Consider the following 12,186-nt stretch of genomic DNA (forward strand, 5'->3'; position numbering starts at 1 on the left):
GGTTCATTGTCAGCTTTCACACAGTCTGTGCTGGGAGCTCTGCAACCCTCAGGACCTGGGCTGCTCCCAGTGGTGTGGGGCAATGAGGTCCCTGGGCACCTGCAAAGCTGTGCCAGGCTGCCTGGGGCAGGCACAGAGCCAGCCAGGCCCTGTGGCTGGGATGGAGGTATCAGCAGTGCAGGCAGGGGCAGATGGGCCCCAGCCAGAGCTGTGACTTGTAGCATCCCATGAACTCTCCTCCCTTGGTCAATCCCCAAGCCCTCAGCCTGGAAACATTAACTACTTACCACAGAGTCATCCCTCCCAAAGGGAAAAACAGTCTCCCCATGGATTTGGTGTCACAACTTCCTCTGGTTTCCCCTGTGGGAACCTTCTTCCTTGGTATCCCTGGTGGCCAGGTCCCTACTCCTGGAGACCAGGCCCCTCTGCCCCCCATCCCTTCCCCTTTATAAGCTGCCTGCTCCACATGTTTTTTCTCTTTCCCCGGGTTTGTCCTTAGGTGACTGTGTTACTCTGCTGGAATAAACCTTGCTAAAGAGCCTTTCCTGCCTCTATTGCTGAGCCAGTGAGTTTTGAGTGGAGGTCTGACTGCATTGCCTGAATGTCAACTCAGCCCTGCCTTTGGACAGGAGAGGCTTGCTGGGGACAAGGGACAGGCAGCAGCATTTTTAGTGACTGTAACACCGCATTTTTAGTGACTCACCCGTCTGGCTTTGCTCTGGTACTTCACCGCCTTTTTGGTGTCGGACACAGCTCTCTCCACGTAGTCCACCGAGTGCTCCACGTTGTACTCGATGCGGTCAATCATCTCTCCCTGCAGGGGGACACAGCCCGCCCGGCCGCGCAGAGCTGAGCTCCCTCCTGCTCTGCCGCTCCCTGCCTCCGGGGGGACGCTGCCCTGCCCAGCAGCCCTGCACAGAGACGAGAACCATCAGCTGCCTGCAGCTACTGCGTGTCTCCTGCCCTGGACTGCAGGTTCCATGCCAGAGCATCTCTGTGCACATCCCAGCGGGGAGACGAGCAAGGGTGAGGGACAAGGGAGCTCCCAGCCCAGTCCTGCTGCTGACCTGCCCAATATCTCAGGTGACACCAAAGCCCCAGTGGGATCTACACCAGCACCACACCACATGCTGCTGGAACAGGAGGCATGGCAGGGAGCAACGACAGTGCCAGCAGCACCATGAGGGATGCCCAGGAAACCACACACGAGCAGGGACCAGGGACCACCACTCCCATCCACACATGCACCGCACCGAGGGCAGGAGGGTCTGCAGCAAGGCCAGCCAGGACTGAAGGGGTCTGGAGCAAGGCCAGCCAGGACTGAAGAGCCCTCCAGGGACCTCTGCCCCTGCTGCAGGGGTAGGCTGGGACTGGGGGCTCCTCTGGGTGTGGGGACACGGGTTGGAGTGAGCTCCTCCAGCCTTGTTCACCTCCTTTGGCCCCATCCTGACCGGGCAGGCAAACAGCCAGGTCTGCAGCAGCTGGACAGGGCTGGCAGGAGTGGGAGGTTTGAAGCCCTGTGTCCTCCTGCATGGCATGGAGGGAATTGAGGCCACAGAGCCATGGGCTCATAGCCAGCAACTCTGCAATGCCCATTTCTCACCCTAATGCTGGAGAGCACAGGGAGGACAAACCTTGGGGTGCTGAGCACTGAGCCCCACCAACTGCTCCCTGTCTTGTGTAAAACTGCTGCTGCTTCTTCCTAGCTGTGCCATGCCAGGGCAGAGCAGAGCTGCCAGCCCTGCTGCCTGCCTGGTGCCCCTCTATTCCCAGTGCCAGCAGCTCTGAGCTTCTCACCCACAGGACAAGGGTGCTGGCACCCTCTCACCCACAGGACAAGGGTGTGCTGGCACCCTCTCACCCGCAGGACAAGGGTGCTGGCACTGTCCAACCCTCAGAGCAGGGCATGGAATCATGAATTCCCCACATATGTCCCCCACTGCAGCCAGGACAGGCCACCAACACCACGGTGCCCTGGTGACCCTTGGTGTCCTGCCACTGGCCATCCCAGTGCCATGCAAGCAGCAGCCATGCAGGAGCAGCCATGCAGAGCAGAGCATGCAGCACCAGGGGGCCTTTACCTGCCACCGACGTCTCCTCGGGCCATGGCAGCATGGCAGGCAAGAAGGGGGGTGAGCAATGACACAGGAGCCCGTGCCTGGCTCTAGGGACTGGTGCCACGGGCTGGCAGCACAGCCCAGGGGCCACCCCCAGCTCACCCAGCTGGGCCTGGTGCTCCAGGGAAGGTGAAGGGATCTCCCCCTGCATGGCAGCCACCCACTGCCCTCCTCCTGAACCCCACACTGAGCCTCCCACCCCACACACACACACACAGCACCCCAGCCCTGGGGAGCCCAGCTCAGCCCCATGGGAGCCATGCTGCTCCTGGATGTGGTTTTTCCCTCCCAGCACCCACCCAGGCAGGGGAGCAATGTTGTCCAGCCTCCCCACCCACCACAGGGAGCCCCCATCACCCTCCAAGCCCTGCAGGTGAGCCCTGGGCTGCAGCTTTTCCCCACCTGGCTCTCCACCAGCATGGCCATGTCCATGAACATGTCGTGCAGCTCTCGGATGCTGTTCTCCAGCTTGATGATCTCGCTGTGCCGTGTCTCAATCTCGTTCAGAGCCTGCTTGGTGATGTTTGAATCCATGATGATCTGCAGAGAAAACAAGGCCACTGAGCACCATGCTCACACCCAGCTCCAGCTGGGCTGAGCACTAAGACTCAGTCTGGGACTGAGAGGGATGAGCAGGAGCTGCAGAGCCCCTCCAAGCACCCCAAGCCAGGGGTTTGCAGCAGGGGGCTGGGATTCAGGCTGCTCCAGCAGATCCTCAGGCCAGACCTGAGCCCCCAGGCCCCCTCCTGCATGGGCTGTGTTCATTTCTCTGCACTGTGGCAGCACGTCCAGCAGCCATCCCTGGTGCTGGGGGCTGGCTCAGCTGCAGCAGAGCTTACCCCAGAGGAGAAGATGGCTGGGTTGCCGCTCTCCAGCATGTCCTCCAGCTCCTCGCTGGTGGTGGTCCTGCCAGCTGCAACCACACAACAACACAGGTCAGCCAAGAGCCCCCTGAACCCACCACAAGTCCCACAGGCTCCATGGTAATTGTCCCACGAGTGGAACAGAGCAGAGCTTTCAGCCCCAGGAGCACACAGGGCAGTTTGGAGGCTGCCCTCTCACAGCCTGGCTCTGACACACCTCATGTTAAGGGCATCAAGCTGCCAGCTTGGCTGAGCTCACACAGGAACACCCTCCTGGGCACACTGAGCACTCCTGCAGAGCAGGGAGCCCAGTGTCTGTGAAAGAGGAGGGATGGGGAAGGAGCCACAGGCAGGGGTGCTCTGGACAAACCCTGTCCCCAATGCCACCAGGACACTGGGCTCAGCTGGACTGCCCAGGTTCTGGCCCTGCTGCTGTAACCATGGCACAACAAGCAAGGCACAACTTCCCAAGAATATTTCTGGGATTCACATTCTCTAAAGCTCAGAAAAAGAAGAAATGCTTTTCTCATACAACATCCTTAAAAAACCCCAGAAAATGAAGTATAAAACCATCACCTGAAAATTGTTTATACTTAACAAGTTATCACATCCTTACAACTCCCTAAAAGATCTCTCACAAGCTGCTGTGAGGAACACTTGCTGTTTCTCTCTCTCTGTCCCATGGCATCCACATCCAACCACCAGAAGCCAGGCTCTGTCCTGCCCCCTCCATGGCTCTGGGGCCCTCCAGCCCCATGGCTCCTCTAAAAACAATTCACCCACACCTGGAGAAAAATGTGCTTCCTTCCCTTCCCCACCCCATGCAGCAGAGAGAGATCCTGACCCCTCCATGGGTGGCACTGATCCCTGCACTGAGTGCAGTGAATTTCTTGGGCTAGCAGCCACGTAGGACACGTGGAATTACAGCCAGACAGATGGAGATGCTGGGCAGGACACTGGGGGCTGCCCAGTGGGATGGAGAGGGTGGGCAGCTCACCTGAGACAGGACAAGTGACACCCACTGGTGTGAGCAGGGCAGTCAGGCAGGAGCAGCTGATGAAGTGACTCCACCAAGGCTGATGGAAGCAAAACCTGCAGAGCAGGGCTGGGGGCTGCAGATGCTCCCTGTGACACGCTGCCTGCAGCCTGTGGCACTGAAAAGGACAACAGCATCCTCCAGGGCACTCAGAGTGGGGAAATGGGAAGAGCCCAGCACAGCTCTGACACATGGGCAGAGGCTGGGGCTCTGTGTGAGGCTGGTCTGGACAACCACGACCTGGTTGTGACCCCAAAGCCCTGAGCAGCTGCTGGTTTGAGTCCCAAAAACAACCTGAGGGGGTTCACAGATGCATGTGAGGCTGAGCTTTGCCACTGTGTACTCACAGATTTCAGGATCAGTCAAGCTCCCACCTTGCCCAGCTCCAAGAAGGGTCCTCAGAGGAGAAGGGTCCCCAGGAGGAGAAGGGTCCCCAGCCCATTTCCAGACACCATTCCATGTTTTAGAGTGACAGAGCATCACTCCCACCAAGGATGATCCACCACAAGCCTTGCCAGCTTTCCTTGCTGTTGGCTGCTTGCTCTGGGCTGACCCTGCCCTGCTCCCAGGAAGGGAGAACAAGGGATCAAACAGCACAAAATTCCAAAGCCTCCTGTGGATGTGCCCAGCTCTGAGCAGCCACTGGCCCGGGTGCTGTCCATGGAGAGCTGCTTGCTCTGCAAATGCCAGCCCTGAAGGGCTCCAGGAGATGCCACATCCATCATGGGCAGAGGTGGGGTGGGATGTGGGAATCATTCTCATCCTCTCCTTCCTGCTGCCTCACTGCCCTAATGCAGAGCACAGGGCTGGTAAAAGCTGCACTGAGGTGAAGGATGAGAGCAAAGGCATCCCATGGACTAACAGCTGGGCAGGCACTGCTGGCCTGGCACAGCTGCTCAGGAAGAACTTGCTACAATGCTGAGCCAAGCCTGGGGCATGGAGGCTGCATCTCACCCACACCACCTGCCCAACAATAACCAATTGTTCAATATAACCAACCTGCAGGACCTCAGAGCACTTCCCAGGAAAGCCACTGCCTCTTAACTGGGCTTCCTGGCCTGCCATCAGCTCCTCCACAGCACTAAAATCAGCTCAAAGTGTCCTGGTACCTGCCTGATCTGCTGCTCACATTCCCACAGGGCCATGGCACAGTGAATGGATGGAGCAGTGAAAGGATGGAGCCACTGTGAGGGAGAAGAGCCTGGAGGAACACTCCTGCCCCAAAATTTGGTTAAACACCAGAAAATCCTGAGCATTGGACCTGTGCCTCCCCAGAGAGCTCCAGAGTACATCTGCCTCTTACTTGGCATCTCCAGCAATTAAAGTTTCTTGGGGAGAAGCAGCTCTGCCAACAAGACAAGCCCAGAGTGTGGAGGAGCAAACTCTGCCCTAAGGTGGCAGGGAGAGAACAGAGGGAGACAGTGCCCAGGCCACTGCAGAGCCAAACTCTGGGACAGGTGAGTGTGAAACCACTGAGGAGACTTCAAGGCACAGTAATGGCCCTGTAATGGCCAGCTGGGCAGAGTGACCACCCCAGTGAGCATCTCCCAGGGCATGGGGCAGCCCTGCCAGGGTGTGGGGGAAGCTCCCAGGGAAGCCTCTGGTGGCACAGCTCAGTCCCACAGCCCAGCTGACACTGGATGGCAGTGTGGCCAACCCTGCATGCAGATGTCTATAAATAGGGAGGTAGCTCAGGGCTGAAGGAGTCCAATGGTCCATGGCCAAATGAGGGCTCAGCTGGGCTCTCCAGGCTGGCAGCACCCCTGGGCTGGCAGCATCCCTGCACAGGCACCTGCAGAGCCACAGCTGGGGCTCACACTGAGGACAGGGAACCTTCCCAAGGCTGGGATCCTCTGCCCAGAGCTGGCTTTTCAACTCTTACAGACACAAATCCATACAATTTATGGAGAGATGGGCAATGCTGTCCTGTCCAGCTGTGTGTGAGGTAACAGGTACAATCTGGCCTACCTGGCTGTCACCCAGCTCACACAGCTCTGGCCCTGCCCAGGCTGGTATCAGGATGAGGATTCAGCCACAGAACCTTGCACACTGAATGCTCTCAGAGCTGCTCCTGGGTGGGCAGGGTGATGCTGATGGTTGCACAGCACAACCTCTGGCACACACAGACACAGCAGTGCCCACACAAGGAGAAGGGAACAGATCCTGAGGGGGCTGTGGGGAGCCCCAGGGGGTGGCTGCAGCCCAGGGCACTGACTCCACATCACCAACTCTGCCACTGTGCTACTCGCAGAGCCAGGTGTGGTGAGGATGGAGAAACTTGCTGGTGCTGGGGAGCCTGCCCAGAGCACCTGAGAAGTTCCTGCTCTCACACTCAAAACCCAAGTGATTCACTGGCTTTGCTGTCAGAGCTCCCAGCACTTTCTATCTTTGGACTCCTCAGCAGAAAACGAGAGCTGAGGATGTTGTGGAGATCTGTGCAGTCACAGCCCAGCTGAGCTCTGTCCCAGAGAGCCTGTGCAGGAGCAGCTGGGGCTGAAGCCCTGCCTGGGACACCCCGGGCCAAGCAGAGCCCCTGGTAAAACACCCATAAGCTGTTCCTTGGTGTCCCCCTGATTTTTGAAGATTTTCTAAGTCTTCTGATGTTGACATTTTTATAACAAACTTTCTCACACACTTTCTGTAAATAACTCATTGTTTTGCATTCCTTCATGGAGGAGGAGAAAGCTGATGGACTGCTGGTCTGTCCAGTGTCATTGGAGAGGTGGCACTGTCACCCTCCAATCCACTGTCACTCTTGGAAAACTATAAATGTTGGAGTCAGAAAATAAACCTCCCTTTTTTCTTCACCTTGAGAACAGCGATGTGCGCTTGTGTTCTTTCATGTCCTACAGCAACACCTTTGGATGAGTCTTTTTGCCAGGAAATCTTTTCCATTTCCTGATGGGGGAATCCAGCTCTGGCAAAGGGCTGTGCCCTCCCCAGCCCAGCTCTGCACCTCTTCTGTAGCAATGAGAAATGCACTCATCTCCCACACTCCTCCACACCTCCATCCTGAGGGGAACAGGAGTCCCTTGCTCTCAGGAACAGGGACACCTCTCCTAGAGCACACTTTGCTTTATGGGGGCTCCTGAGCTGCCCTGTCCCTGCACCCCAGGCTCTGTCAGGCACTGACAACCTGGCAGGATGGACAGAGCAGACAAAACAACAATATATCTTCAGGACTTAAGCAGAGCAGCAGAGACCTCCCAAAATTCAGTAGGAAAACAAGCGGAAGGTTTCTTTCAGGTCTGCATCCAGTCAAGGACAAGGCTGAGCCCTTCCAAACCTCCTCTCTCAGAGAGAGGCACAGGGATACCTTAAATTGCTGTTCACATGACAAGGCACTCCTCAGCTGTCTCTGCAGGGTGAGTCAGGCAGCTGGAGCAGTGACACATCCTGCTTTACAGCAAACTGGCAAGCTCTTGTTGAGCCCCGTGTCAGTCAGCCTTCCCGTGCAGCCCTGGGAGTATCAGGCATCACAAAGACTAATCTGAACAAAGATTAAGGCTTGCAGAGCTGTGTCTCCCTCCAGCCCTCCACAGAAATTCCCACAGCACCCAGATTCCCAGCACATTCCCACAGGTGACCACCAAGGACACCAGGTTGACTCACAAATCTCCCATCATTATTCACAGTGAGTTGTTGGAGGAAAGAAAAAACATCCATTTGGTTCTTGGGGAAAAAAAATGACTAAGTTCAGAGCCTTCCATTCTGAGCACAAACCCCACAACATGTCTGAAAGTGAGATTATTTGCAAAAATCTCCTTTAATTTCTGCATGCCCTGCCTTCCCCTTCCCCCTTGATTATTCCCCTAATTACATGGTTCTTCTTTGCTGGGATATCACCCCTTTGCTCTAAACTGTCACTGCCTGCCCAGAAGGACCATCAGGAGAGTGTTTCTAGAGAGGCAGGACTGGACTGCTCCTAAGGGATGGGCTCTGGCTGACTCAGAGATCCAAGTGCCACAGCAGTGTCACCTGGGTGAGGTGCCACCAGCCTCAGAGGTGTCACCTGAGGTCCACCCTTGGCCACAACACAATGGCTGCTAAGAGCCATCAGTCCTGGCCCAAAGAGGCAGCACTGAGGCTCCTGCTCCTCCTGTGCAAGGGAGACCATCAGGAGCAGGGAGTGCTCCCATCTCAAGAATTCCCTTCCCTGATTCCATGTTTAGCTAAGTTCATGCATGTGGAGCACCCTGAGGAAGGACAAGCACCCACAGGAATCAGGAATTCCTGTGAGCTTCTTGGAATAAAATTAGCTGCAAACACAGAAGGAATCCCTCTCCTTGTGATCCCTGTGCTCTTTCTGCAGCATTTTAGGATCCAATTTGCTGGATGCAGTTGCCACTGGAACTCAAGGTCTCACCCCACAGGAGCCATGTTCCAGCTGCTCCCAGGGGCTCCTGTGCATCCCAGGAGCTCTGAGGGAGTGTTCCAGATTACAGCAAGGCAAGCTGTATTCTATTACCACCTGTATGGCAGCTGTCTTGTCAAGTGGGCAGTTTGCCTTATCTGTGTCTCTGAGTGCTCACAATCACTCCTCCCTCTGGGGAGACATCTGCTGATAACAGCCATTGAATGTCCCTGCATGGCTGATAAGAACTACAGCATCCCATTGGGAGATGTGAGCCCAGAGGGAGGAGCCAAGCATTCCTACCTGGATATAATCTGGAGATTCTGGAACACCAGCACAGCTTCTGCACTGGATTCCCCAGAGGAACAGCAGCTGCCTCTTCTTCCACTGCATCTTCAGAGGCAGAGACTGCACCTTTCTCCAGGATCCCTGCTCCAGCAGAACCAGCCCTGACACTGCAGGAGGGCTGAGCCACAATTCCAATGGCACTGCTGCCAACACCCTGACCCACAGGCTGTCAGGTTGGGTTCTGACTCTGTCAGTGTTGGTTTGGTTTACTGCATTGTTTATTTTATCCTTTTATTTTTTTTCCCTATTAAAGAACTGTTCTTTCCTGCTCCCATATTTTTGCCAGAGAGCCCCTTAATTTAAAATTTATAGCAATTCAGAGGGAGGGGGTTTACATTTTCCATTTCAGGGGAGGCTCCTGCCTTCCTTAGCAGACACCGGTCTTTCCAAACTGAGACAGGGAGCAGCTCTGCTCCATTGGGAGTGCTCAGGCCGTGGCCCAGAGAGCCCAGTGCCCCACAGCAGGGTGGGTTACTCACTGATCTCCAGCTGCCTCTGGATCCTGCCCTTGCAGCGCTCCCGGTAGTCGGTCTGCGTGGCGTTGTACTCCGACATCACCTCCACGAACTTGCGGGACAGCGTGGAGTGCTGGGGGGACACAAGGGGACAGCAGGCTGAGAGTGGCACAGACATAGTGCCATAACACAGGAGTGTTATGAAAACTCCTCTGGCTAGGATCTTTCTCCTGAGAAGCTGAGAGGCCTCAGAAACGAAATGGAACCAATGGTTATCTGCTGCTGTGGAATGCAACAGGTGCATCTGGGATTGGTCTCATGTAATTGTTTCTAATTAATGGCCAATCACAGCCCAGCTGGCTCAGACTTGGTCAGTCACAAGATTTTATTATCATTCCATTCCTTTCTAGCCTCTTGATGAAATCCTTTCTTCTATTATTTTATAATGTATCATTTCAATAGAACCAATTATATATTATTCTAATATCTTACATATTCTACTCTTTTATAATATATCATTCCAATAGAATTCTTCTATTCTTTTATAATCTTGGTGTTTCTCATGGGCAGCTCCTCAGAGCACTGACTCTTTCTTCTTCACAAAGCAGCCACCAACCCCAGTTCCCCTCTCACCCAGCCACCCCTTTTATAGCATCTTCCTCTCACTGGTCACAGCTGTGGCCTGTTAAAGTCAGGCCTGCTCCTAATCTTTGCTAATTGGCCCAGCTGCAGCTCCTTAGGAGTGATATTACTTTCTACACTATCTTTATTTTCTTACATTCTATCCCCCTACAGAGGCCTCCTCTCCAGCACTTCTAGGATCCCTGAGCTGCCCCTTGCCCCCCTCCCCTCCCTGTCAGAGGCTCACCTGAGTTTTCCTTATCCGCAGGTCGGCCGATGACCTGTTCAGCCCCTCCTCTTGTTCGATGCTCTGCTCAATGCCTGAAGGGCACAAGGACACATTAGTTTCCTGTTGTGCCGTGATTTCAGGGTTTACCTCAGAAACCTGGGTCCCTCCCCTGATAATTCCCTCCCAGGTGTGCCAGTCACCTCCTCTTTCCCTCCCAGCACTGTCTGTCAGTCCTGGCATTCCAGAAGGGCACTGAGTGATTGGCAGATCCAAATGATGCCCTCTACCCCTGGGGGGCATTGGGCCATCCAGGTGTCCTTTGTCCCTTTGTCCCTCCCCTCCTGTACCTGCTTGGTGGCTCCCTGCCCCTTCCCTGCCCCTCTCCCCGGGGTTAAAGGAGCAGCAGCCACGGGCTCAGGGAGTTCTGTTGGAGCTGGTGCTGCATTCAGAGGCCAGAATAAAGCTCTGGATCCAAACCCTCCATCAGAACCAACTCCTTTCCTTCACCATCGCCTTAAAGCTTCTCCAACAGAGGGAAACCTGAGGAGCAGCCCCTGTTATGGGGGAAGCTCCATCCCAGCACCACCAGAGCTCCTGCAGGCCTGGACTTGTCCCCAGTGCCCAGCTGCAGCACCCAGCCAGGAAAAAGTGTCTGTGGGGTGAAACACCACACACCCAGGCAGCCAAAAGTGTCTGTGGGGTGAAACACCACACACCCAGCCAGCCAAAGGTGTCTGTGAGTGAAACACCACACACCCAGGCAGCCAAAAGTGTCTGTGGGGTCAAACACCACACACCCAGCCAGCCAAAAGTGTCTGTGGGGTCAAACACCACACACCCAGCCAAAAGTGTCTGTGGGGTCAAACACCACAGTTGCTGCTATCTGGTTCAGCACCAAGGGCCAGACAAGCTCAGGCACATCCTGTCTGGCTAGATTGGTAATTATTCCAATAGTTTGTGCTCTTTGGAGAACAACCACTGAATCATTCAGGCTGTAAAAGACCTCCAAAATAATCAAATCCAACTTTCCACTGATTACCTCAAGCCCATGAAGCCACTGTGCCAAATGCCAATGTGCTCATTTTTGGAACACTTCCAGGGATGGTGACTCCACCACTTTGCCAGAGTGGCTGCTCCAGTGCTTAACCAAAGGGAGGGGATTGTTTGGCAAAGGGATTGTGAAACACTGGATCAAGGAGCAGCTGGTGCTGGGCACTTCCCAAACCCTGACTCCAGCATTGAGCCTGGCAGCAAAGCCCTGCAAAGCACCTGGTGCCTGGCCACTGGCTGTGATCTGGGGCTGAAAGGGCAGCACTGTCACCCCCAGGCTGGTGAGCCAGGATTTCCACACAAAATCAATGTGGTGCTTAGGTCTGATTGCCAGTATTCAAACAAATTGTAGAGCTGCTTCTACCAGAGAGGCAGGAGGAGAAAATGCAGAGCTGAAGTGTCTGCAAAATACCAAACCTCAAAACTCCTCCAGGGAACCAAAAACCAGCAGCTCCTCCATGTCCTGGAGTGGCACAGGGAGCACCCACCATGCTGGCAGGAGTGCTGAGCAGCCATGGAGCAGCACAGGGATCTGCCCCTTTAATTAGGAAAATAATTGACATGAAAGCCTCAGTGTCCAACGCCTGAGGGCCATGGCAGGGAGGAGCAGGGTCATGTCCCACGGTGCTGTGGGCTGCAGTGTCACAGACATCTTTTATGGAAAATCCTTTCCTTAGGATTTTTCCTCCTGAGAAGCCTCGAGGCCTCAGGAACAAAATGTAACCAATGGTTATCTGCTGCTGTGGAATGCAACAGGTGCATCTGGGATTGGTCTCATGTGGTTGTTTGTAATTAATGGCCAATCACAGCCCAGCTGGCTCAGACAGAGAGTCCAAGCCACAAACCTTTGTTATCATTCCTTCCTTTTCTATTCTTAGCCAGCCTTCTGATGAAATCCTTTCTTCTATTCTTTTAGTATAGTATAGTTTTAATATAATATATATCATAAAATAATAAATCAGCCTTCTGAAACATGGAGTCAGATCCTCGTCTCTTCCCTCACCCTAAGATCCCTGCAAACACGGTCACACTGCAGGGCTGGCACAGAGCAGGACCAGCAATCCTGCCCCATGCCTGGCAGTGCCCAAGCCTTGCAGCAGCCTGGAGTACTGG

General features: G+C 54.8%; 1 protein-coding gene across 1 annotated transcript in view; it reads right to left on the reverse strand.

Moving 5' to 3' along the window:
• Positions 1-12,186, reverse strand: part of STX1A (syntaxin 1A) — a 72,269-nt gene that overhangs the window by 3,772 nt on the left and 56,311 nt on the right. Inside the window, exons 5-9 of the mRNA XM_071447967.1 lie at positions 10,042-10,115; positions 9,198-9,306; positions 2,957-3,030; positions 2,520-2,657; positions 704-814 (exon numbers count right to left, since the gene is read on the reverse strand). Of these exons, the coding sequence (XP_071304068.1) occupies positions 704-814; positions 2,520-2,657; positions 2,957-3,030; positions 9,198-9,306; positions 10,042-10,115 (506 nt within the window). The remainder of the gene's footprint in view (positions 1-703; positions 815-2,519; positions 2,658-2,956; positions 3,031-9,197; positions 9,307-10,041; positions 10,116-12,186) is intronic.

Source organism: Agelaius tricolor, unplaced genomic scaffold (assembly GCF_023055355.1).
Source record: "Agelaius tricolor isolate 1412-34295 unplaced genomic scaffold, bAgeTri1.0.p SCAF_25, whole genome shotgun sequence".
Classification (NCBI taxonomy): Eukaryota; Metazoa; Chordata; class Aves; order Passeriformes; family Icteridae; genus Agelaius; species Agelaius tricolor.